General features: G+C 49.4%; 1 protein-coding gene and 1 long non-coding RNA gene across 6 annotated transcripts; one reads left to right on the plus strand and one right to left on the minus strand.

The window, feature by feature from the left end:
- Positions 1-25,582, plus strand: TMPRSS9 (transmembrane serine protease 9). 3 transcript variants are annotated; one of them, XM_040537368.1, is made up of 20 exons: positions 1-70; positions 9,576-9,708; positions 10,597-10,723; positions 11,209-11,276; positions 11,695-11,873; positions 12,963-13,004; positions 13,366-13,479; positions 14,453-14,624; positions 14,864-15,138; positions 15,315-15,451; positions 15,917-16,232; positions 17,037-17,208; positions 18,648-18,919; positions 19,488-19,624; positions 20,059-20,419; positions 20,519-20,635; positions 21,242-21,413; positions 21,733-21,998; positions 22,533-22,669; positions 23,170-25,582. In XM_040537368.1, exons 3-20 carry the CDS (start codon positions 10,652-10,654, stop codon positions 23,329-23,331), a joined length of 3,171 nt encoding a protein of 1,056 aa, XP_040393302.1. In that variant the 5' UTR covers positions 1-70; positions 9,576-9,708; positions 10,597-10,651; the 3' UTR covers positions 23,332-25,582. The 3 variants fall into 3 exon arrangements, with proteins under 3 accessions (XP_040393302.1, XP_040393300.1, XP_040393301.1); XM_040537366.1 differs by lacking the exons at positions 1-70; positions 9,576-9,708 and having other exon boundaries at positions 9,768-10,723; XM_040537367.1 differs by lacking the exons at positions 1-70; positions 9,576-9,708; positions 13,366-13,479 and having other exon boundaries at positions 9,768-10,723.
- Positions 5,156-15,479, minus strand: LOC121060023. Of its 3 annotated transcripts, XR_005814723.1 has the most exons (5): positions 14,057-14,500; positions 7,647-7,742; positions 7,467-7,566; positions 6,939-7,113; positions 5,156-6,530 (listed from the first exon to the last, which is right to left on the minus strand). It is a non-coding gene; the product is annotated as an uncharacterized LOC121060023 (long non-coding RNA). The 3 variants fall into 3 exon arrangements; XR_005814724.1 differs by lacking the exon at positions 14,057-14,500 and adding an exon at positions 15,425-15,479 and having other exon boundaries at positions 5,156-7,113; XR_005814722.1 differs by having other exon boundaries at positions 5,156-7,113.
- Positions 25,583-25,589: the final 7 nt, after the last annotated feature.

Genomic DNA, 25,589 nt, shown 5'->3' on the forward strand with positions numbered 1-25,589 from the left:
GGAGGCTGCGCTGGGCGGGAGGCGAGGTCCGGGGCCGGACGGCGCCGCGACAGGAGGAGAAGCGGAGCAGGTGAGTTACCGCTCGGGAGGCTGCGCTTTGCCGGTTTCGGTGCTTTTTGACGCTAAAATGACGGCGCTGAGGTTGGGGGCGCTTCGCACAAGTGACACAGGGATGCTGGAGGGGACCCGGTCTGCCCGTCAGTGCGAAGGAGCCAAAACACTCCACAGGAATGTGCTCACCGTTGAATCTCCACAAGTTTGGTGCGTTTCTGCCGGGTTTCCCCAGAATAATTTATTTCTGTAGGGTGTTTCATCGTGTGGCTATTGACCGGTGTGTGTCCACCGACACCAAACGTGTGGCCTGATGGGCGAGCTGTGGTTTCACAGGAAAATGGTCTCTGGAACCTCCTCTCTGAAAGTACTGGATGAGGAGAAATGCTTAATTTCATTAGTACCATGGAAAACAAATGCAGAGCGTTATTTACGGTATTTAAAAACTATAAGGAATTATGGTCCAGAAAGTTCGGGTTACTTCACGGGAAATAAAAAGTGCAGGTTTAGCAATGATGCAGACGTAAGCGCTGAAATAGGCACCGTTGTCACTATATGAAGCGCGTTGGTGGGGCAGCCACGGATGTGTACGGTTTTGACCTTGGCACGGGACAAATCCTGTAGCAACGTCCGCGGGCTCCAGGGATGGGACAGCACTACTGTTTGAGCTAAAGGAAATGTATCTGCAGCGTTTCTGGATGGTGCTCAGTCCCCGCAGATGGAGGAAAGGGCCTGGGAGTGCTGTCGTGGTGCTTTGCACCCAACCTGTCTTCCAGCCACGAGGCTGCCCTGCAGACAGCTCAGAGCAGCCCATGTGTGCCAGTGTCCCGCAGCCTGTGCTCGGGGACGGTCCCCTCAGGCAGGAGGGCTGACCCTGGCTGGTCACACACCCTCAGCGCCTGAGTTTAGTAGATGGCACTGTCCCACACCAATAAGTCTGGAGTCTCGTTCTGCAGCCTCTCAAGTCAGTGGCAAAAATCCCATCACCTCAGGCACTGCAAGTTTCCAGCCTGAATGCTCCTCAGTCATCACTAGCTGGTTTCTCTACGTGCATTCTGTCTTTGAGGGAACCATGCACTACAGATGACGGGTTTCAGGGTAGCACAAGGTTTTTATGCACATGAATATCGATGCCTAGCTGTCAAGCTGTAACAAGGGCTGAAGCTAGGTACCAAAAAACATGATTTACACCTTGCTTCAAATCTATGCAAGGTGGTAAGAAAGAACAAAATGTGGTTACGTGGAAAATGAAAGCATCTAGTTTAGCACCCTGCTGCTCCTCCAGGATGCTCTGGTCCCAATATCTACACCAGTATTTTCACCAGGTGCAGCTGATAACCTCCCTTCACTTGCTGCAGCCTCTGAAGCCAATGTAGGGCTGCACATTTAGGGGTTGTGACCAAATGAAATGCCATGAGTTAAGCATGTGAGCTTTCCTTGGCCACTCAAGAGCTGAAAAGTATCAAATAATATTGTTCTCCTATTGTGAAAAGTAATTGGACAAAATGGCACTTCTTGCTTACTGGATACTCCCTGTGTGTGTTCGGTATTTACTATTTGTACCATGTGGTCAAGGCGGCACAGTCAAGGGGGAGGAAGGCAGCCTTCATTTTGCTCTCTAATACATAGTTGAAGTTCAAAACCCACCTGCAGGTACAGATCTGCCCGGCACTCTCTCAGCAAGGGGAGAGCTCAGGGGCTGAGTGTCTCCACGGTGGAAATGATGTTAGAGCCTTTGTTACTGTGATAATACGAGCACTGGTCAGCTCAGCCTGTCATGTCGCAGCTGAGACTGCAGAGCTGGCAGGCAGGAAGAGGATCTTCTTACCTGTAAATTGAGAGACATTTGAAGTCCAAACAGACAATAACAAGGCCCGCACAGTGTCACTGGGCTTGCTGAGTGCAGGACGACAGCTGAACCATGCACCTCCAAAAAGGATGCTGCAAGTGAGCAGGTATTCAGGATCATCTCTAAACCTGCATCATTCAAGTCAGAATCACTGGAGCTGGTAACACCCAGAGCAGGCTTGTTCACTTGCAAGATGCTCGCAGTCCGCAGGCAGACAGCACTGGCGGCGTTTTCCTAACTTAACGTGAATAGAAAAAGAGGTGTCCTCGACCAGGGCTTACAGCCTCTTGGGTGATAGCGTTTGTTCTGTGTGGCAGTAGGGTGTAGACTTTTGGATGCAGCACAACCCTACTAAAGGTTAACCACAGAGAAGTGGGGGACATGGGTCTACGTGCGCCAGCTACAGAGGTTGGCGATGCGTTAAAGCAAAAGGATTAAACGTGGTGTTAGGTGGTTCAAGGAACCACTTTGGTGGCAGGAGATGCTCATGCCACGTGAAACAGAAAGGCCAGGTTAGCCAAACCTGGCTTGCCTGTCCATCTGCTACGCATGGACACTTTGTCTTTGCTCATGAAGGTACTGTTCACTCCAGCTGGAGTGACACCAAGGAGCTCTGTCATTTCTTTGTGTTCTACCAGCTGGCTGCTGTTTCTTCATGTATTGTTTTCATGGCATATCATCTCACGAGGAGAATTAAGACATTGTGCTCATCACAATGCAAAGGTTTTGTTCCAACACTCCCTCTGCTCTCTGGAGCCCCACTTTGGTGCAACCTTGGGGTGCCCTTGAGCCATAAAGGGGGCTGATGGCAACTGGCACGTGGTTGTTGGCCTCTCCAGACTGACATGTCGTTGTACCACCATCCAGCCTCTGGCTACTGCTGGGGAAATATTCTACCTTCTGTCAGTAACTGCTGCTACAAGATGCCAAGCTCTATTTACATACAATTAAATTACCAGCTACAAGGAGAAAATCACAATGCTTAACCCTGTTTTCTTGCAGTTGGATTAGATGATCTTTGAAGGTCCCTTCCAAGTGAACTGTTCCATTCCATTCCATTCCATTCCATGTTCACTGAGACATTTGGGTTTCGTTGTTCTCACCACTGGGCTGTGCTAGCAGGCTTGTTTACTAACCAACATCTTTATCTCTTCTGGTCATGTTTCTGTTTTCACTTACCACAAATGACTCTCTCCTCTCTTCCGCTCAAGCTCATGGTTTGCTGGCCCAGACGTGATTTGTTATTCTGACATGTGTGATCTTGAATGATGATGAGTGAGGCACATTGGAGTTTAATTTTTCATTTTCTGCTTTTTACTTTGGAGAAAGATGCTTCTGCTTCTGCTATATTCCTCCTTTGAAGCACCACAAGTCTTACGGTGGTGATAAACTCACTAGTCCTTCACTCACCCTTGACCAAGTGCTCATTACTTCCTGACACTGCAGGTAGATTTGCTGCTGATCTTGTCGTCTGCCTCAAGCAAGTCACATAGTTCTCATACCGACACCATCATTTCACAAAAGCTCTGTTTGGGGGAGGCATGACCTTAGACCATGAGACAGTTTTACAACCCTGATGTCTGAAGACCTGTCAATCTGCAGTACTCAGCATTGCTCTGCTGAGAGCCAGACTACCCTGTAATAGTACCAAGCTAATGCAGAATAAAGGCAACAATTTTTTTTTAACACTTGGTTCTTCAAATGGCTGCAGTAAATTGGCTTTTTATAATTGTAGTGTTAGAATAAAACATCCAAACACAGTGGAAAATAGAAAGGCAACACAAAGACTCAAAAGCAGTCTGAAAGCTGCCCTCAGGGGTCATTAGGGTTTTCTAGCATTCGTTATCTGTTGCAGAGTAAATTAAATTCACTTTTGAAGATATATTTACCACTGTTTCTTTTCTGTGCTTCTTTCCTTGTTTTTCCTCCTCTGGTCAAGAGACCAGAGGAAAATCATAGAAGGTTATAGATAGGTTGACTTGGATTGGAAGAGATCTTCATCTAATTCCACCCCCCCTGCCATGGGTAGGGACACCTCCCACAAATCAGGTTGCCCAGAGCCCCATCCAGCCTGGCCTTGAACACCTCCAGGGATGGGGCAGTCACAGCTTCTTTGGGCAACCTGTTCCAGTGCCTCACCACCCCCTGAGTAAAGAATTTCTTTCTTATATCTGATCTAAATCAACTCTTTTTTAGTTTAATCCATTACTCCTTGTCCTGACAAAGAGTTCCTCTTCTGCTTTTGTGAGGCTTTATTCATGTCCTCGTGGTGGAGGACTGCTGCTGAGGGTAGAAAGGGAACAGAAAAAGCTGAAGAAAAGCAGGAGGGAGCCTGGGGCAAAGCATTGTGAGATACGGGAGTGAGCATTCCTGTTCTAAAGGGGAGAGTAAGGGTGCAGAGCTGGAGAGGGCAGGGAGAGCTGGGGGAAAGACCTTAGGTGGTGAACGACACAGCAGAGACAAAGAAAGAGAAATACTGAGTGGAGAAAGACAAGAAGCAGGGAAATGGGGAGGTAAAGGAAGAAAAAGCAAGCCCCGTTGGTGGTTAGTAAGCCTTCAGCACTGTGCTGGGAAGTCACCGTCATATTTCCACCTCAGGTGCTATCCCATTTTGCAAGAAGCCAGTTTCTACCTAAAAACGGGCACTGCCACAATTTGTGCTGAGCCGTCGTGTGTTCTCGGCCAGTCTTACAGCTCCGTGTGCACTGAAACAGAGATGTGTCACGGGGCATCTGTCACCTGTGCCCAAGGCATTCAGAGACATCCAGGAAGGTCCTTCCTTGCTCTTATCCTTCCGCTTGTATATAATGTGCCCCTGACCCTCTGCACAAGCGCACACCCATGCTTGCACACAGCATTGCTCCTGTCTTGTCCTCCTTGATGAAAAGAACTGGTGTTAGTGCCAGTTTGGCTAATTAGAAAAATCAGGGATGAATGAATATTTACGCCATTCCACTTTATATCTTAAATTTTCCCTATCTCAATAATTTAGGGAAAAAATTTCATGGAGGTCCTATGAAATGACTCAAGCTGCCCTGGAGCAAAATCCAGACCGAGGAAGAAACAAAGCCAGAGCTGCAAGAGCTGCTTTGCAGATCTTTAGGGACAGACAGAGATTATTTTCACTGGGCAGTTCTTGTTGGCTTTCTCTGTAGCACATCTTACACTCATTCTCTGCTAAACTGGAGCAGTGAGAAGAAAGCCCAGTAATACTGACTGGAAGGACTCAGATCACTTAGTTTTCCCCCTGCTATCAGGGGCTTTATATTTTTAACCACTCACAATTTTTACTCTGAGAAAAATCCATAAATGTGTTTTTTCTTCTTAACATTCTTACTGGAAACTCATGTTTCTCTGACAGTTGGCACTCTTCTGATTTCTGCCCACACCAAAAAAAAAAATCACTTTTTGCTCATCTGTTTTTAATGGAAAGATGTTTTCAACATATATAGCTCCTTGCTACTCATCTCCTTTATGTTGGTCCATATATGCTGGCACCAAAAAAAAACACTCCACCCTCTACTGTGCTCTTGCAAGATGGACTTCTGGTTTACATGTCATCAAAATCATCTTTTTATTTTTTCTGGCTTAAATTGTTGACATGGAATGTAGATGACTAGAACTGAATATAGAACAAAAGCCCACCTCACCTTTGTTCATTAGTGCTTTTCTGTTTGTGGGGGGAAAAAAAAAAAAGCACAAGTTAGAAGTTGAAAAAAATATGATAATTAAAACAATAATAAATTCAGATGTCAGAAAAAGTAATATGCAACTTTTTCTTCTCTTTGTCCATTTTGGGATATGAGAAAGCATGACTTCATTCCTTTTATCCTTGCACATTCCTGTTTCTTGGTGAATGAGTCTCTTAGCAGACTTTGCTGTTCCGATGACTTTGTCCTCTAGGAAATGGTCCCGAAGGAGAGGAGGTACTTCTTGCACCTCAGTGGACGAAGCAACTGGAGTTCCCAGGGAATAACTGTGGTTTACTAACTGTGAATTGATCTGCTCTTCAGTTCAGCCAGTAATGTCTTCCCTCATGTGCTGTGCCAGCCCCACTTTCAGATATGGTTATTATCTACTGCAGTACCACAGGCTACGTTGCTGCTCTCCCCATAAACCTTCCAAAGTATCAACAATGAGCAGCTAAACCATGCAAAGATTGGGGACAGAGATATTGAATGACTACTACAAAATCAGACAAACATGGAATCAGCTGGGGCTCCTAAAAAAGAATAAGCATTGGCTTTTTACAGTATTTTTTTTTTAAACCAAGGGGGTTTGAAAGCCCCATGAGATGCACCATGAGAACTGTCGATGCTGATTCCTGCTGTCGTCTCCTTCCTGACCCAGCAGCAGCTTCTGAAAATTCTCAAGAAGTTTCATTTCACCCAAAGGAAAAACTGACAAGTTGAACTTTCCACTGAACATCTACCAGAAACCCTCTTGCTGGCCAGAGGGGTTTTATCTTTATCCTAGAAAATTATGTAAGGGCAAGGGCACAGTGGTGCTATAGTCCAGCATGTCATCTTCAAATACACCACCTCAGTCTCTTCCCCATCATCAGGGGTGATGGAGATGCATCAGGTTCTTGACACGTCTGTGTGTCCACTGATTTCTTGAGGCAGCCCAACTGAAAAGGATACAAGACAAGACAATTTCTTCATGGAGAGGATGGTCAAGCACTGGAATGGGCTGCCCAGGGAAGTGGTGGATCCCCGTCCCTGGAGGTGTGGACATGGCACTAAGGGATGTGATATAGTGATGGGACTCGTTAGGTCAGGTTGATGGCTGGACTTAATGATCTTGAAGGTCTTTTCCAACCTGGCTGATTCTATGATTCTAAGGCAGAGGGCCAAAGCAGACATTTGGCCTCATTGACTGCACCCAAATTCCGTTTAGGGGATCTCTGCCAGACACCAAGGGAGCAGAGTATGGCCAGCATAGCTGTTGGCACCCTAGAGTGAAATGAGGTGGGTCATTCACCCAAATGAACGTGAAATGAGGTGGAAATTCATTGTTGCTGAGTTAGTTAACTCACCTGAAATACCACCCCAGAGGGTACAGTCGGAAAAAAGCTACAGCCAGGTGGGTGTGCTCTCCCCCGTCATCTGCCCCTGCTCCCTCACCTCTGTTGGACGTTATTTGATTTCTTTGATTTGCAGCACAGCCTTGGGCTTCCTGGTAATTCACAGCCCCTGTGATAGAGTCTGAGACTGCAGGTAGGAAGTACGTTTCTTTGCGTTTTCATTTCACATGTAATTTTTTTTAACTCACACCACTTGCTCAAAAGAAAATAAGTTTTCCTTATGCTAAAAGGAGAGCAAAGAAGATGAATTTTGATTGCTTTGCTAAGTAGGCTTCTGCCTCTAAATACTTCCTTTTTCCAGTTAAAATGCCAGTGCAATACGAACTTCTTGCTAGGGTTCTGAGAATCTTTTATCATAGTATAACATTTTATTTGCTGCCAAAATTAGATCAATCTAAACTGTACTGTCCAGTTAAAAAACAGCAATAGACAATTTTGCCTGTGATGTTATTTTTTTTTCTTCCCATGCCATTGTCCTACCTTTAAAGTCCACTGGTAGTAAGACCGCTCTTGCACTGATCAGCATGTCTGGATTAGATTTTTGAGCTCCCAGATGCGAGACAGCCGGTGACCCCAAAACCTATTAAAAGAGTGGAGAAGAGATTGCTCATCTGTATGCATTTAGGTCACAGGGACCACTGGAAAAAAAATGTTTCTTACCTGTCTCCTCTTAGCAAGAGCTGAATTGTCAAATGGAGATATTGTTAACCAAACACAGGGGCCCAAAGTGCCTATCTCTGCTAGGCTCAGTTACAACTGAAAAAGAAGATATGGAGGTTTGTTAGAAAAAAAAAAAAAAAAAGGCATTCTGGATGGACTCCTTTCCTCTCCCCCTTCTCTGTTTCTTGCCTCACAAAGAAATGACCTTTTAAAATCTCTTATCTAGAAGCTTCAGTTTAAAGAGCCGCTGATGCCTCTTTGAAATCATTGAAAAGCTCTTCAGAAGCAGTTCTGCTGCTCCCTGTGTCCCGAGTGCCTTTCTTCTCTCTTTTTCTTTCATTGCTAGATAGATTTGCATTAGAAAAGGCTGTTCCTTTGCAGCTTCCCTGTTTACTGAAGTCTCAGACTGATTTATAGCATCAGTAAACGGTGTTTGGGCCCAACCACGCACTGCATCTTCTGAATCAGGAGGAAATGGCTGATGCAGAAGACTGGATGAGACTTCCCTTGGCACACCCAGTCAGCACGGGTTCATGAAAAGCAAGTCCTGCCTGACCAACCTCATCTCTTCTTTGGGCATGCTTCAGCACCTCGATGTCCTTCTGGTAGTGAGGGGCCCCAAACTGAACACAGTATTTGATGTGTGGCCTCACCAAAGCCAAGTACAGGGGGACAATCACCTCCCTGGTCCTGCTGGCCACACTCTTCCTGATACAAGCTAGAACACTATTGGCATTCATGGCCACCTGAGCACACTGCTGGCTCATATTCAGCTGACGATCGACCAATACCTCCAGGTCCCTTTCCTCCAAGCAGCTTTCCAGCCACTCCTCCCCCAGCCTGCAGCACTGCATGTGGTTGTTGTGCCCCAGGTGCAGGGCCCAGCACTTGGCCTTGTTGAATTTCATACAGTTGGCCTCGGCCCATCGGTCCAGGCTATCCAGATCTCTCTGCAGAGCCCTCCTACCCTTGAGCCGATCAACACCGTGTCTAACTTGGTATTGTCTGCAAACTCACTGAGGATGCACTCGATCCCCTTGTCCAGATCATTGATAAGATATTGAAGAGAACTGGCCCCATGTTGTGTTGAGCCAGCTGGGGATGAACGTTTGTGTGCAGGTTAGGGATGGGAGAAAGAGGAATATTGTCCATAGTAGTGAGGTCATGATGGTTGATAACATACTGGATGTGATGATCAGTTACTGGCAGGGATCAGTACTAACCAGGGATCTTACTAACCAAGAATAGGTCTCTCCCCATAGGTCTCTATTCAGCCTGCAGTTTCATATTAAGGATGTGACTACAGTCTAGTCCTGTTATTTGCAAGCCTTCAAGATTACTCTGAGACAAATGCTGGATTTCCAACTATTTTATTTTTCCAACTATTTTATATTTCCAACTATTTTTTATTTTCCAACTATTAACTATTCTATCTACTGCTGCAAATTCCTGATTCCTGAGTAGCACCGAAGGATTTTAGTGACACTAGTTTGTTTTAGGATCTTTGTTAGGGGTGATGGTCTTGAGCGGAAAGACCAAGCCAAGATCCTAAGCCCAGTCCATGGTAGTGCCATCCTTGCTGAACCCAAGCAGGGCCTTGTGCTGCCATAACACCAGTTCTGCTCTTACCCAGGGCTTGTGTCACCAAAAGCTCTGTGCGCAGCACGGAGATGGAGGCATCAGGCTGGCTCATGATCACACCACCAGGGCAGGGATAGGCTGCTGTGGCTGATGCGTTCAGGTCCTACAAACTGGATGTATCAGAAAAATTTCCTGACTGCAGCCTAAGGCATGGCCAGGGACACAGTGCTTTTCCAGTCCCTTTACTTCCTCTGGTAATGTCCTGGTTGGAGCTCCCGAGGTAACCTTAGCTGCTATCTCTCATTTCATCCCAGACAAGTCCTTTTCCTCCTCCTCTTTTACTCACAGAGCTGCTCAGAAGGCATGGACCAAGTAAAGCCAGTCCCAGGCAGAAAAGGGGAGGAAGGCCAGCTGCTGGAAGTTAACCGTCGTGGCCGCCGTAGTGGGCAGCGTGATGGCCCTCTACCTGGGATCCTGCTGGGTGAGTGCACAGCCGGGGGTGTTCTTTCAGTTTATCATCTGCTCCAAAAGAGTAATGGTCTGCACAGCTTACAGCAATAGTTCTCATACCAAAAATTCTCAAAAGCCTTTTTCTGAGGACAAGACACTGTCAGCTCTCCCCACGTACACAGCCAGAATGCAGAGGCTGTAGTCGCCTCATATTTGAATGACATCTGACTAAAGCACTTCGTCCTTAGTGCTGCATGCGATTTATTTCTCTCTAAACTCTCCCAGTGACTCCTAAATCTCTTGTCACTTCCTCAGCCATCTCCTACCTCATCTCCTTGCATCCACTGACTATTGCTTGTCCTACTGTCCCTCTCCAGAGTGTGACCACCATCTCCTTGTCTCTCGCACATCCTTCCTGCTGCCTCTGGTGCCCTACGGCCACATGTCACCTCAGGCCGGGATGCTGGTGTGGAGCCCAGCCTGACATGACTGGCAGACCCCACCAGCACATCTCTGCTGTGCAGTATCACTTTCTAAGCTAGCTTTGGTAACCAGGACACATTTCCTCAGCCTGTTCCTGCAAGGACAGGGCCAGTCTGATTGCCCTAGCAAGCTGTACCCATTTGATTCTGATCTGTTTTCTCAGGCTTGATAAAAATCTACAGTTTTAACATTCAAATTAGCTGCAAGTTCAAAATTCTCCTCCTGCATGTGTGGGGGGTAGCCCAGCACAGCCATGTGGCACCCACAAAGCACCTCAGAGATGGTCAGGGACAGTCAAGCTGCTGAAACCTGGGGGTCTTAAGGACATGGAGAGACCCGTGCTCCAAAGGAGACAGAGAGGAAAGCTGGGTCCAGCCATGGCCCTAGACCTCCGTGTGCCCTCTGTGCCTCCAACAGACACTTTCCTTTCTGGCAGCCTTCATCCCGTGGGAGAGACCAGCTTTGAGCACACAGTGGAGCTGCAAGGAATCATGTTCAACAGCAGCTTGCAGAGGGAGAACTCGGACTATTACAGGGTGCTGACACCCGCCCTCGAGAGGCTGGTAAGTTGAGCTGGGCTTGCCATGCACACTGCAGCTCTGCACCCCTCGCTTGGCCCAGGGCAGAGCCAGGAGGCTGCTGGGTGGCCTAGGCCCCATCCTGCTGAGGTCCCTGCCCGTGTGGTTCCCCAGGGCCCAGCTTGGCTGTCCTCATTCAGGGGCTTCTTAAACATCAGCAAGGAACACTGCAGGGCTGAGTCGCATTTCAAAAGGCCGCATCAGGGCCCTGAGAGAGACTTGTGGAGTGGGAAATGTGTGCTCAGGTCTGCTCCTTGCAAAAAAGAGGTGGTAGGAAGATGTTATTTTCATGCCCTGGACCAGGGTGAGAACAGGGTTACAAGTGCTCTGACGAGCTGGACTCAGGTGCTCCTGCCACCTGTGGAGACGAGAAGATCCTCCAGTTAGCGCCAGCTCCCTGAAAAATACTAGGCACCAACTAGACCCATCTCATAGGGGTTTTCTGCCCAGTGTGTGTTTTTGCCTTGCAGTTTCTGTCCAGTTTCCAGGACTCCCAGCTGGACTGGAGCTGCACTGGTTGCACCATCCTGGGCTACAGGTGAGTGTAGGCAGCTTTCTCTGCAGGTTGTGCAGCTCATGTTTTCAGGACATTTTGACAAGCTCCACCAAAAAGGTGAGCTCACACCTGTGTTCTTGTTCAAAACTAGCAAACAGAGAAACTGATTTTAAGTTGAGGCCGGATTCTTTAATGGGATTGCACCAGTGTTCTGGTTTCTTTAAATTGGAAATGTAGTCAGAAAGGCAGAGGAAAATGGCCTTGTTCAACCAAAGGAGAACTTTGGGCCAAAGAGAATGCCAACGACTGTTTCATCCCAGACCACACCCCCAGAGACACTGGAGCCTCAAATTATTATGAATTAGTTTTGTTTCCCTCAAGTTCCCTGTAGGCAGTTAGCACAAGAAACTGTTCCTTCTAATGGAGCCAAAGTGCTCAGTAATTCTCTGTCTTCCAGCAGGAATGGGAACTCAAGCGTACTCGTCCGTTTCCCCCGCCTCCACTTCAGCCGCCAGGATTCCCATCCCCTGAGCTCTGCCACGGAGGAGGAAGCTCTCAGACATGGCCTGGCAGCTGCCCTGCACGAGCAGGGTCTCTCCCTGGCTGCCTATGGGACAATATCCTCAGCTTCTCTTACAGGTGTGCTCCTCCCATAACTGCTGGGCAACCAGAGCAAGGCAGCCTGTGCTGCTGCTGCTAGCAACACGGGTCATACCAGCAAAACTGTGTCTCGAGTAGCCATAGTGCCTTGGGGTTTTAGCTTTGGATGTCCAGTCAAGGCTTCATGCCCAGCAGCAATGTTAGAATGGAGCTGCTGCCAGGCACCCAAGCAAACCTGCAAAAGATGCTCTGGTGCTTCACAAGACAGCAGCAGAAACATGCTTAGCTCCTGGCAGTTGCAGAACAGCCGGAAGCTTCATGGGAAGCCCCCAGATCCCCCTCCAATGCTAACGTTGTCCTGCTGCTCTCTGCGCTACAAGAGTTGTTTTGGCAGTCTGGGGCAACAACAGAGCCTAAAGCACAAATTGCAGCCTGAGGAACCAAACCTCAGCAGGTTAATTGCTGGGTTGTCCGTACTAACAACTGTGAGCAGTCCTTAAGCAGTCCTCAGAGCTGCAGAAATAATTCCTGCTAGGGTAGATATTTCTCATAGGTAAATTCTTCTCTGAAACCACCTGAAATTCTCTTTTCCCTCAATAACTGTGCAGTTGCACATGATCGTAGGCCTTTCAAAAGAAATATGGCCAGAAAACATGAAGCTGTGGGCTCCCCTGCAGCCCCCTCTGCACTCCCTGCAAGGATGGGCAGAGTCCCAGGCCTTTGAGAGCCTTGTGCAGCCCAAACAGAGGGTGCACCTTGGCTTTGGGCGACAGCCCCGTGTCACTTCCACCTTGGAGCCTGCTCCTGGGATGCCGATCACTGCCACAGCTCTTGAGAACTGGTCCTGCATCTGGAATCACCCCAAAAGCCTGCAGGGCTATAGACAGCTGCTCACCCGCTGCACCCTGTGCCTACGGTGGAGCAAAGTGGAGAAGGGCTCCAGGAAGTGAACTGTGCCAGGAGCTCACCACAGGGACAGGGAAAGCAATTGCCAGGCAGGCAGGAAAAGGTGAAGCAAAGACTCTGCCAGTCCTGGCTGGGAGCGGCAGGCATGAGAGCACACAGCTCCTGTGTACCCCAACTGGGATGCCCTCGCTGATCCCCATTTCTTCCATTACTTTGTTACAGGTCCCAGTGAGGTTTCTCCATACAGACCAGGACTGAAATCAGGTAAGAGCCAGGCAGCAGGAAGAGCTCTGTGCCTTTCTAAGCATTGCCAGGTCAAAGATCGGCCCCAGTTCCCCAGGTTGCGTGCTGCAGCCTGACCTCTAGCCTCCTCCTCACCAGATACAAAAGGTGTTTGCATCCCATCTTGTTCATAACCTGGTGAACCAGTGCTCTGCTCCCCTGTTCCCCCTGGAAGCTCAACAAGAGCTGCAGCTCAGCTGCCGGCTGCATCCCATGGGGACACTGGCACTGCCGGGAAGCAGGGTGAGCACGGACACAGTGGTGGTTGCCCCTGGGGGAGCCAGGGGGCAGCTGCTGGGAGGTCTGCAGAAGACACAAGTGACTGAAGCCTTGCTGTCCCCAGGGAGCTGCCCTGGAGACTTGTTCACTTGCCGCAACAAGCAGTGCGTGTCGAAAGAAAACCCAGAATGTGATGGCCAAAAGGACTGCCCTGATGCCTCTGATGAAAAGGGCTGCGGTGAGTCCCTTGCAGCAGGTCTCCTGGGCTCTGGGGACAGGTCCCAAGTCACCCCTTGCAGCTGTAACAGTGCTAGTCTTCTGGGCACTGGGCTGCAAGGACAGCTTAACTTCTTAGGCTAATAGTAGACGCTGACATCAGGACAAGGGGAATTGTACCTGAGAAACATGCTGGTCCCATTGCCAACAGCAAAGGAGTAACACGATGTTGGGCTAGAGCAGCACATTCCCATAAGCCAGTGAATCCCACGTGCCCAAGCTGCAGACATTCAGTGGATGCTGGCAAGCACCCACTGGCATTGCCCCAGAAGCCTGGCCACGAGGGCATGCCCAGCCCCGTATGAACACTCCCGGCAGTGTGGAGCTTGAGCTATCTTTGGGCCTTGATGAGCATACCTGAGATGTGGTTTGGTCACAGACTCGGTTCCTCAGAAGGACAAGGGTAGAGGCAGAGTACAAGGAGACCCAGGCACCCTGCAGGCATCTCCCACGATCACTGCTGAAGATATGGAGCCTCTCACATTCCCCTTGTAATGCTACCACTCCCCTGCGCATACCCAGTCTGACCCTGTACATACCCAGTCTGACCCTGTACAGGTGGTGTAGGTCCAGGGACCAGCCCATCCCCTCCTGCTGTGCTGGAGGCAATCTCTGCGTGCCCATGGGCTGCTGGAAGCAGCTCAGCAGTGGCTGAGCTGGTGAAACTAGCAGAGCTATTTCTGTCCAGACTTTCCTGCCTTAAGGAGTTTCAGAGAGGACCCTGTGATGGGTCAGTGCTTTGCGGTGCCTTTTTTCCAGAATTGCAGGTTAAAGGCTGGTCCCTTGTGACATCCCTAGCAGTGTACTGGTACTTGAGCACATGCTGGGAGCATGCACAAAGCTGAGGCAGATTTTTTTCCCACCTGCCCCAGAAAGCACATTGCCAAGGCACAGGTGGCAGGATCCCGACGCCCTGGCTCTCTCCTCCCTTTCAGACTGCGGGAGCCGCCCTGCCATGCAGACTGCCACCAGGATAGTCGGAGGCTCAGAGGCATCCAGAGGGGAGTTCCCATGGCAAGTCAGCCTGCGAGAGAACAACGAACATTTCTGTGGTGCTGCAATCCTCACAGAGAAGTGGCTGGTGTCTGCTGCTCACTGCTTTACTGAGTAAGCCCTAACCACGCTATCTTGCACCATTTCCAAAAGCTGCTGTATCTTCTGGCCCAAGTCCTCAAAGTACCACACTGCCTTGTCGAGCCTGGTTTCCTTTCCCTGCCAGATTAAGACATGGGGAGCTGATGTCCCAGAGCTGATAGCAGGATGGACAAGAGGTGGCACCACTTGCATGGCTCTGGTTTGCAGGGTGACACTGCAGGTCTGCAAAGCCCCAGCTGTTTCTCTTCCAGGTTTCAGGACCCAGCCATGTGGGCAGCTTACACGGGGACCACCTCCATTAGCGGTATGGACAAAGGCACAGTAAAAATGGGCATCGCACGGATCATCCCGCATCCCTCCTACAACACAGACACAGCTGACTATGATGTGGCTGTGCTGGAGCTGAAGAGACCTGTGACCTTTACTAAGTACATCCAGCCTGTGTGCCTGCCAGATGCTGGGCATCACTTCCCCACCAGCAAGAAGTGCCTTATCTCTGGCTGGGGCTACCTCAAGGAGGATTTCTGTAAGCAAAGTGTGGCAGGCGGCAGAGGAGGCATGGTGGGGTGTGAGTGGTGCAGGAATGCACCAAGGAAGGGCACTCAAGCCATGCTCTGGCCAGCCAGGATGGCTGCAACACAAGGAGCTGGTCCCATGTGAGGCTTCCTGCGGGGAGCTAACGGTTGCATCTCTCCCATTTAGTGGTGAAACCCGAGTTCCTGCAGAAAGCAACAGTGGAGCTGCTGGACCAGACGCTGTGCTCCAGCCTCTACAGCCATGCCCTCACAGACAGGATGTTGTGTGCTGGCTACCTGGAGGGGAAAATAGATTCCTGCCAGGTAAGCATTGTCCAGGGAAGCTGGCACACCTCCCAGCATGAGTCTTTTCCTTCCCTGTATGCACCAAGTAGTACTTCAAGAAGCAGGATCTGACACCATGGGCACAGCATCCCACCAAGGTTTGAGGCCACGCCTTGGATCCAAGCATGGATCAGGGACTGCAAAAGAGAAAAATGAAGCTATATTCTGTAGTGCTTAGAGCAGGGCAATGCCGATGAAGGGGGTTTTTTTGGCTATATACCTGCTTTTCTCTATTTGCTGACCTGTAATCAGGTCTGGTGTTACCGACCTACCTGGCAGCTCTTCAGATCAAAATCCCACTGGCAAAGGGCAGCAGTGGAAAACTAAAATATATACAAGAGATCTTGGTGAACGACTTGATGGTTTTCCTGGTGGTGCTCAAGGTGGCTGTGGCAAGCATGGAGCATCCCCAGGAATAGTTCACCATCTGGCCTTCCTTTGCAGGGTGACTCTGGTGGGCCCCTGGTTTGTGAAGAACCATCTGGCAAGTTCTTCCTGGCAGGAATCGTGAGCTGGGGAATTGGATGTGCTGAAGCCAGACGGCCTGGGGTTTACACACGCGTTACCAAACTGAGAGACTGGATCTTGGATGCTATTTCTCCCTTTCCCAACTCCATAGCGCGTACTGTCCCACTAATACACTCCAGTACTAACAGTAACGTGGTCACCACTGAAGAGCTCAACAGCACCACCAGAGCAATCCCCACCACCTCACCAGCCCCAGCTGCCAGCGAGCCAGCACCTGCATCCAGACCGCAAGGTAAGAGACCGCAGGGTGGCTACGACCTTTGCAAGAAGAGAAGCTGGTACAGGTCCAATTGCAAGATTTGTTGTTCCACTGAGCTGAAATTACCTTCGGTAGGGTGACCCACACAACTGTTGCTTAAGTGCCAAGGGCACAAGTGACACTATCTGGTTGCCCTGGCTTAGTCCAGAGCAGCCTGGCAAAGTCACTCAGTATCAACACAGATGAGTGTCATGGACTGAGGCCCAGAACAGGGCCTAAGGGACCAGGGACTAAGACATAAGAGCGTCACACTGCTTAACTTGTTGATCACTCGCTTTTGTTTGCCAGCCACGTACTTCCCAGAAGTTCAAAGCTGATAACTGTAACCTAACAGCAGCCATGCACCTTCTCACTGAAGTTCCCTTCAGGAAGGTTGGTGTCTACAGAATGATTTGTCAGATCCAAGGAGTCCTGCCAGCAACTCTGCAAGGAGATACAGATGTTAGGTATTTTTCTAAAATTAGGATTAACTTTCTATCTGGAATAGCACGGCTAAGAGGCACAAACCTGCTGGTTACTCTGTCTTCAAGAAAGGCATAGCCCTAGTGACTTGCTAAGAGCAAGCTGCAGAACAGCAGTTAGGATGAAGGCCCGTGTATGGCTGTGCACAAACACCATCAGGGAACCCCATGATCAGCAGGTAGGGCTCGGGCAGATATCTCAGACTTCAGCCCTGACTTGTCCCTGCTCGGACTTACCGGTTAGAGAGAGCAGAAGCCTCTTCTCACTTGTCTTCTGCTCACAGTACTCACAAATCATGCTTTGACTTCTGTTCAGAGTGCGGAGGAAGACCTGGGCTCTCTAAACCCAGCAAGATCGTGGGAGGAACAGATGCTTCCAGAGGAGAGATCCCCTGGCAAGTCAGCCTGAGAGAAGACTCGATGCATTTCTGTGGAGCCACCATAATTGGGGACCGCTGGCTGCTGTCAGCAGCTCACTGCTTCAATGAGTAAGAGTCCACCCCTGCTGGCACTGCTCTTCCAGCTTGCCTGCCCACTAGTACAGAGCTGCACAGCTCTACATGGCCATGCAGCCAAATCCACAGCTATGGCACTGGAGTTGCTGGTGAAAAGCAAGGACATGCACTGAACATTCATTTTTGTTATAGCTAGAGGTTAATAGCAAAAGCAGTTTTGTGGGGACACTGGGATGAGGCAGGGAAACATTAAAAACACCCAGACATGGAGTGGGGACAACACATTTGATAGGGGTGGAAAAGGGCAAATGCCATAAGACAGTTTCTTTGAGAAATTTAACTTCACGAGGAAAGGCCTGTTACACAGATAGGAAAAAAAAAAGAAAAAAGAAAGCTGTAATATAGGAAAAAAACACAATCAGTTGTTATGGGGAAGAGGGTCAGTTCAGGTCTGCATGGTTCTGTTAAACAGCAAGAGCCCAAACGGATTTATAAATGACCTAGAACAGGAAATGAGTAGCAAGAGGATAATGTTTGCCAAGAATAAAAATTCCTGAAAGCAGAAGCAGATGGGGGATCAACGATGACAAGTTTCAAGATGGTCTTAAATAGCTGGGCAATAAAACAGCAAGTGAAACCCAAGGTAGGCAAGTGTGAAGTGAGGCAAAGAGCAACAAACCAGTGTTATCTATCTGCAGATGATAATGGGTTTCCATCAGATTTTACCATTTAGAAAAGGAGGTCAGAAATAAGTGCCATGGAACAGCAGCTCTCTGGGCAGTGGCAATTAAAGAGCAAATGAATGCTAGTAATTATTAGAAAAACAACTGAGATTGCCAGTTTGTTGGTACTTAGATCCACAGCAACTCACTTCTCACATACTGCACGCAGTGCTAGAGTAATATACAGTAAAGAATAACACAATACACAATGTGGAACAGCATCCAAAACAAGCATGACATACACCAGAATAGACATGGGGAAAGAGAACTGGGTGGGAAGGGAGTGTGCCATGGGATCTGTGCAATTATGAAAGGTACAAAGTGTTCAGGGAATGCCTTTTTAAACTGTGAAGTTTTTCACCATGAGAAGTGAGGAATGTTTAAAGTCCACATGGGGTTAAAAGATTAAAAAACAACTCTAGAAAAATTCTAATAAAAAACATCTGTCAAGATATTCTGAATATAGAGGCATCATTTGCATGCCAGAACACTCCTGAAATCACAAGTTTTTGGAGGCAAGGAGAGGATTACTACATGTTTACCTGCTCTTGACATCCAATACTGCTGCTGCTGGAAACAGAGGTCTTGGGGCGGGACTCAGTCCTTGCATATGCTGGGCTCTGCTTTGGTAAAGTAAGGTTTCAAACACTAATCATTTAAAGTCGTCTGCAGCTTAAATAGTCTACCAGGTCAGCACTTAAACTAGGTATATGTATGTGTGCATACATATTTAGGATTATGTATTTACAGGACAGATCCAGAAGAGATTGAAGCCTACATGGGAACGACATCACTAAATGGAACAGATAGGAACACGGTGAAAGCCAACGTAACAAGAGTCATCCAGCATCCTCTCTTCAACCCTATCCTTCTGGACTTCGATGTGGCTGTACTTGAGCTGGCAGAACCCCTTGTCTTCAGCAAATACATCCAGCCTATCTGCCTCCCACTTACGGTGCAGAAGTTTCCTGTTGGCAAGAAATGCATCATTTCTGGGTGGGGAAACCTCCAAGAAGGGAATTGTAAGTAGTGGTGCCTTATCAGATGATTTGCTCTGGAACAGTGACAGATTCAGCAGCAAAGCCTGTACCACTGTGACCCAGATAGTCCTGGGTGCATACAGGACAGGGGACAGTCAGGAACTGACAGAAACACAAGAGTAAGCAAGTGGGGTATGCCTTGGCAGCCTGCTGTAGCTCAGACAAGATAGCATTCAGTGACCAGGGTCAGTCACAAAGATGTTCCGAGCTGTTAGAAAGAGCAAGGCTCCCAGTGTAGGGAGAAGGCCTGAGGGTGGCATGTGTGCTACCAAAGAAGCTCCACTGTCCTTCTAAGCGATGGCAAGGAGCCCACAAACTGTGACAACAGAAACTTGCTACCTGTGCCCTGTAGCCTGTAGACAGGCGTAAAACTGCATCCTGGTGTGAACCAGGAGCTGCGGGGGCTTCCTAGATGAGAGCAGCTCTTACAGGATTCAGCTCTCATCTGGGATTAGAGCCTGGTTTTCTGAAGCATGTGTTGGATCACCCTAAAAGCCATTAGCTCTCACGTCTGTCTGCTGCACTCACTAATCCTATGGTTTTCATGCAGTCACCAAGCCTGAGAGCCTGCAGAAAGCTTCTGTGGGCATCATAGACCAGAAGACTTGCAACTTCCTCTACAACTTCTCCCTCACTGACCGAATGATCTGTGCTGGCTTCCTGGAAGGGAAGATAGACTCGTGCCAGGTAAGAGTCTAGGATTTCTCCACTCCTCTGCAGATTGCTCCAGAAAACCGGGCTAACTCACAAGTTATGGCTTTGAGAAATATTTATGGAGTTTCTGCGGCTAGGCTGAAACCCACATGTACCTTAGCTCAAAAGAAGAGCTCACAGCCCCAGGGCTTTAAAAAACGTGAACAAAGGTCCATCAAATTAAGCATTCAGATATTAACTTTCATAACAAATGCCAGAGTAACTGCAGCCAGGCTGTGCCATTGGCCCTAGTTTCAGCCTCTGCATACTCATGTTTTGCACACACTGCGTGGGAGCAGAGTCCCTCAGAGCTCCCTCAGAAAAATCTGAGGTTAGCTAACTCCTCCTAGTGTGGCTGAGGAGCAACTCCATGCAGACGTGTCCTGGGGAGAGTGGGCTGAGCAGCCATTGCCTTGCTTCTTCTTCAGGGCGATTCAGGTGGGCCTTTGGCCTGTGAGGTCACCCCAGGCGTGTTTTATCTGGCTGGCATCGTGAGCTGGGGAATTGGCTGTGCCCAGGCTAAGAAACCTGGCGTGTACTCCAGAATTACCAAATTCTACGACTGGATCCTGGATACCATCTCACAGTATGCCAGTCCTGGCACAAGCACTCCTTCCAGTTCAGCCATCACCAGCACTTCTACTGCAGCCATCCTCACACGCCGCGCCAGTACAACAGCTACAAGAGCCGTCAACAGAACCACCCTGAGCACAAAGACCACAGCACCCACGAAGGAAACTTCCACAGCTCTGGGAACCACTGAGCCTGCCAAGCCCACCCAAACCCCAGGTAAAAGTCCATCGGTAGCAAAGTTACTGACATGCTGCTAGGAGACGTCCAGCCCCAGCACGGCGGGTACTAAGCAGGCCTTGGGTTATTGCCTTCCAGTGGTGCCTTGTACCAGCTTCACCTTCAGGTGTTCCAGCAATGTCTGTATAGGAAAAGAAAATCCTGAATGTGATGGAGTTGTTGACTGCAGCAATGGCTTTGATGAAAGCAATTGCGGTGAGTACCGTTTTGCAGCCTGCGACCGCTACCCAGACCTGTTCTACAATATTCAGTCTCCCCAGTGCAACCCGTTAACTTCACATGGGCTGTCTAGGGCCAGCTCATTGTGGTCCTGGTCTTACATGATGTTTGTGAGACTACAAGATAAACCTGGATGAGCAGCGTCCAAATTTTCTACCAGGGAATATGGCCTATTCTACACTATAAACGTTGGACACATTTCCCAGCACGCAGGCCTTCTGCCAGTGTGCTAGAACAAGCTGGCACGACAACTCTGCACAGCGTTGCAGCCCAGATCTCTTGCTATCTTGGGACTGTTCCTAGGACTGCACATCCCTTGCTGTGTGACAGCTCAGCCAGTGCATCCAAATTTGTCATCTTCACGTAGCACATCCCAGGAAGGTGTGGCGTGTGATAACAAGGAAGTGTTTCCAACCTGTATCACGTCTGCCAAGCCTTGCCTCAGATGCGTGAATGAAATTCATCACATGCTACTGCCTTGTGCGTGTCTCCCCAGAACGCTGTCCCCTGGTAGGGGCTGTGGAAGGGCAGACAACCCTTTCCCTTAGTTACTTCAAACCATGGTGCCTTTTTCTGTTCCAGACTGTGGCTTAACTACTGCTCTGGCCTTCAGCAAGATCGTGGGTGGGAGCACTGCAGCTCGAGGAGAATGGCCCTGGCAAGTCAGCCTCTGGCTTCGGCAGAAGGAGCACAAGTGCGGGGCTGTCCTCATCGCTGACAGGTGGCTGCTCTCTGCAGCTCACTGCTTTGATATGTAAGTACGGGCGGGTGAAGCCGGCCATGCCCTGGCTACACTGCCATCGGCCCACCTTCCCCTTCCTCACGGTCCAACGCCACGGCTGGGACGCTGTGCCCCACTGGAAGCACACACTGCCTGTTACAGGTGTGCCCCTACAGGTAAGCAGGAAGAGGACTGAAAGGAGCAAAGCCCGGGCATATCTGCGCCACAGTGTGATGGAGACGGGGGCCCTGGCCTCACGTGTGGCCACAGTGCATCCCAGCCACACAAGCGGAGGAACGGCACTCCTTGCTAAGCCATGCTCCTAACGGCCGGGTTTGCTGTCTTTCTGCAGTTACAGTGACCCCAAAATGTGGGTGGCCTTTCTAGGAACACACTTCCTGAGTGGCATCGATGGCAAAATGGAGAAAATATTCCGTATCTACAAGCACCCTTTTTACAACGTCTACAGCCTGGACTACGACGTGGCGCTGCTAGAGCTGAACATGCCCGTCAAGTTCAGCAGCACCATCAAACCTATATGTCTCCCAGACAGTTCACACATCTTCCACGAAGGAGCCAGATGCTTCATCACAGGCTGGGGTTCCACGAAGGAAGGAGGTACTGGCTGAGAGGGCTCCCTCCCATCCGTGATGGCCACGTTAAGTGCCAGCTACCCTGCAAGTCCAAACATCTCCATCCCCGCTCCACTGCCCCACACACTACCCCTGACAGACCATACCCTGCAGGGGATACCAGCCTGAGCAAAGCCTTGTGCCACCACGATCTCCTCTCCAGCAACCACGCGCTGTACCCATCCCTTTGGTTACACCTCTGCCCTCCTGCAGCCTTTCCAAGCTTTCTACATGACAGCCATCACACCCCCCATCCCTCTAACAGCTGCTTCAGCTGTGCTCCTGCAGTATGAGGACCACCCTGATACCATTTCTGTCTGCTCAGCTGCACTGCCTGACAAACTGTACACAAAAGGGACCTTCCTGGGCTTGCTCTGCTGGGGAAGAACCAGGCCCGGTACACTTGGGAAAGTGCAGGTCTCTCCCTTTGGCACACAAGCAAGGCTGCAGAATCCCCACTCTTACACATGCTGCTGTTACGTGCCCTGCACCAAGTTAACAGAGATACTTGCCTCCTCAGGTCTCATGTCAAAGCATCTGCAAAAAGCAGCAGTGAACGTGATCGGAGACCAGGCCTGCAAAAAGTTCTACCCTGTCCAGATCAGCAGCAGGATGGTGTGTGCCGGTTTCCCACACGGTACCGTCGACAGTTGTTCAGTGAGTGTGACAGTAGCAAATGCTGCTGCAGGGACAGCAAACTTGTGCAGAGCCCCCATGCCGTATCATCCAGGACAGCCTTGCCCTGCCTCCCCACCTTAGATGTCTGTCCACCCATCCCCACTGCCTGTTGCCACCCTTGGAATCCACCCTGCACACACCTTGTTCTGCTTGTCCCACCAACCTGTGACAGGTCAGGGAAACATGCAGAGAGGTAACACCAAGCAAGACACCACAGGGACACCACGAAGCCCATTTCACATCCCTGCTGCATCCCTGGAAATGCTCTTCCTTGTCCCAAAGTCCCAATCTCTGTGCATGCAAGTACATCAGCGAGCAGCCCTCCAGCTTGGAAACGGGCTCCCGGGGAGGTGAGCAACAGGACAGCAAATGCTCCCATGTCCCAGAGAGCAACATCTCACAGCTGGGGGGCTGGGCTGGGCTGGGCTGGCTTGACTGTCTTTTTGCCTTGATACAGGACCCTTTTCCTCTCTCTGCAGGGTGATGCTGGTGGTCCTCTGGCATGTCAAGAACCCTCAGGAAGGTGGTTTCTAGCAGGAATCACAAGCTGGGGCTACGGCTGTGCCAGGCCGTACTTTCCTGGTGTCTACACTAAAGTCACAGCTGTCCAAGGCTGGATTGCGCAGAACCTCAAGCTCTGAAGCTGCATTTTACTACTCAGGGAAGGCAATGAATGAGAGGAGTAATTGGCAGGGGATGCACTAACCCCGCACCTACCGTACGTTTTTTGATACTGCGAAGGGGTAACGATGACCTGCAGGTATTAAGCAAATGAGTCTGTCGTGAACCACTGCAGTCATGGCACCAGGGTATTTGATAACTGCTTTGCATAGAGAGGTACAATTCTAGACGTTTTTTCTATAAATAAATGAGGCCTGTCCCATCTTCAGACCTGGCCAAACATCCTACGCATCAAAACCCGGCCTTTCAAGTTGGAGCGGTGCCAGAAACATCTGCCAGAGATTTCACATAGCGTGGTTTAGCTCTATGCTCATCTACTGTCCTCCCAAGGTCAATCCAAGAGATGAGAGGACCTTGTCCCAGCCCTGAGCTATGCCCTTGCGGAAGCCTCAAGACCTCACAGCCTGGATGGAGCTGTTATAATGTGCAATGGCTTTTGGAAGGGGTATGCTACCACTTCAAAGCAGAATCTATGCTTGGTACTAGTACCTGTAAGCTCCATGGCTTACCATTTGACTGCAAGAGAAGGTTAGGACTAAGACACTTGGACTTCAGACTGCCCAGGCCCCCATCCATTTTAAAGAATCAGTACAGGCTTCTCACCCCTGCCACAGCTCCCTTTGTGTAAGGGAACAGTTGATTCAGTTGTCGAGGACCAAGGCATAGCAGTCACACAGAGCACTGTTCTGGTTAAGCCTGGTGGGAAGAATTCAACCTGCTGAGAGGGGCCCAAGCATCCGATTCATCCAGTGGGAAGCCCAGTCCCACTAGCTAGCTAAGGCACACAATTGCATTTGTACTGAAGAAAAAAATGCTGCAAGGCTCGTGTGTAAAGCCTTAGACAGACCTGGACATCTCTGTATAAGCTTGACCATCAAAATAGAGCAGCGGTTAAGTTCTGTTAGCTCCCCAACCTCATTCCTAGGCTTTTGCAGGTAAGCTGTGCATCTGGGTACAGCAGTAGGTTTCTTCTTTCCCAACCCGTAGAATCATAGAATGATCTAGGTTGGAAAAGACCTTCAAGATCAAGTCTAGCCATCAATCTGACCCACCGAGTCCCATCTCTAAATCACATCCCTTAGTGCCACATTCACCTGGCAACGAGACCCACAGCTCTCCCAGCTAGAGCACTAGCAAGGTGGGAGACCTGGCTTCCAGGCTCAGCTCACAGCGGGTTCAGTTCCAGAGCTGGAACACTTGTGGGATGTTCCCTCTGCTGAAACAGGACTGCCGTACAGCCAGGACCACAACATTCAAACAGCCAGAAAGAAAAGTAAAAAGACCCCTATGAGAATGTGGTCAGAAGGCACTTGTATTTTCAAGTACTCTTTCTGCCTGATTCGGGTGGGAAACTCCAGTTTAGTTTCAATTATTCCAAACATCCAGATATCTCTTAATATATTATCTTGTGAGAGCACTTTATTCCCTGTATTGAAGCCACCACACTGGAAGTTGAAATGAAATCCAATTCCCCCTTATTCCTTTGATCATCCTAGCAGGTTAAGGAGAAGTCAGTCTCTTCCAGTCTGTCTCTGCCCCAGCCAATATTGAAATATTTTATAAAATATGGAAGTGCTTCAACAGAAAGAATTCCAAAAACATCATTACAGGGGTACAGGCATTTTTAATATCCAACACACTACTCTTCCAGCCGCTGGGCATACTGCAGACCACACAACACATATCGACCATTCCAGGAGTGGTGTGCAAGCTAAGCACAATACTGTGTACCTGCAAAGGAGACCCAAATACTGTTACAGAAGTGCTCCTTCCCAAAGAAACGAAACCTGAAAGGTAGGCTGGCTCCAAGACAGAATGCTTGTGTCAGTGCCAAACCAGAAGTTACAGAAAATCACAGCCACACATTTTTTTTCCTTTGAAGAAATCAACTTATGTAGTTCCTAACCCATTTCATACACGGTCTATCACTCCGAAGGTGTGCTTGTACAACTATTTGCAAGGCTGTGCTGCCAGCTCAGTAAGTACGCCCTTGACTCCCAGTGCACTGCTTGAGCTAAATCTTCATTTCAGCCCCACAAACAGCTATATAAACACAAGGGAGGAAAGGGCCAACTGCGCCATGGAGAGCATCTCATTGCAGTTTTTCTACTGATGAAAAGGGACTAGGTAACTACCTGATGGCTGGGTCCAGGCTTGCTTCCTGGGCAAGGGGACTCTGTTGGTGGCTTGGCCCCCCCTTTTCCACAGAAGGCTCCTT

This window comes from Cygnus olor, chromosome 26 (assembly GCF_009769625.2).
Source record: "Cygnus olor isolate bCygOlo1 chromosome 26, bCygOlo1.pri.v2, whole genome shotgun sequence".
Taxonomy (NCBI): domain Eukaryota; kingdom Metazoa; phylum Chordata; class Aves; order Anseriformes; family Anatidae; genus Cygnus; species Cygnus olor.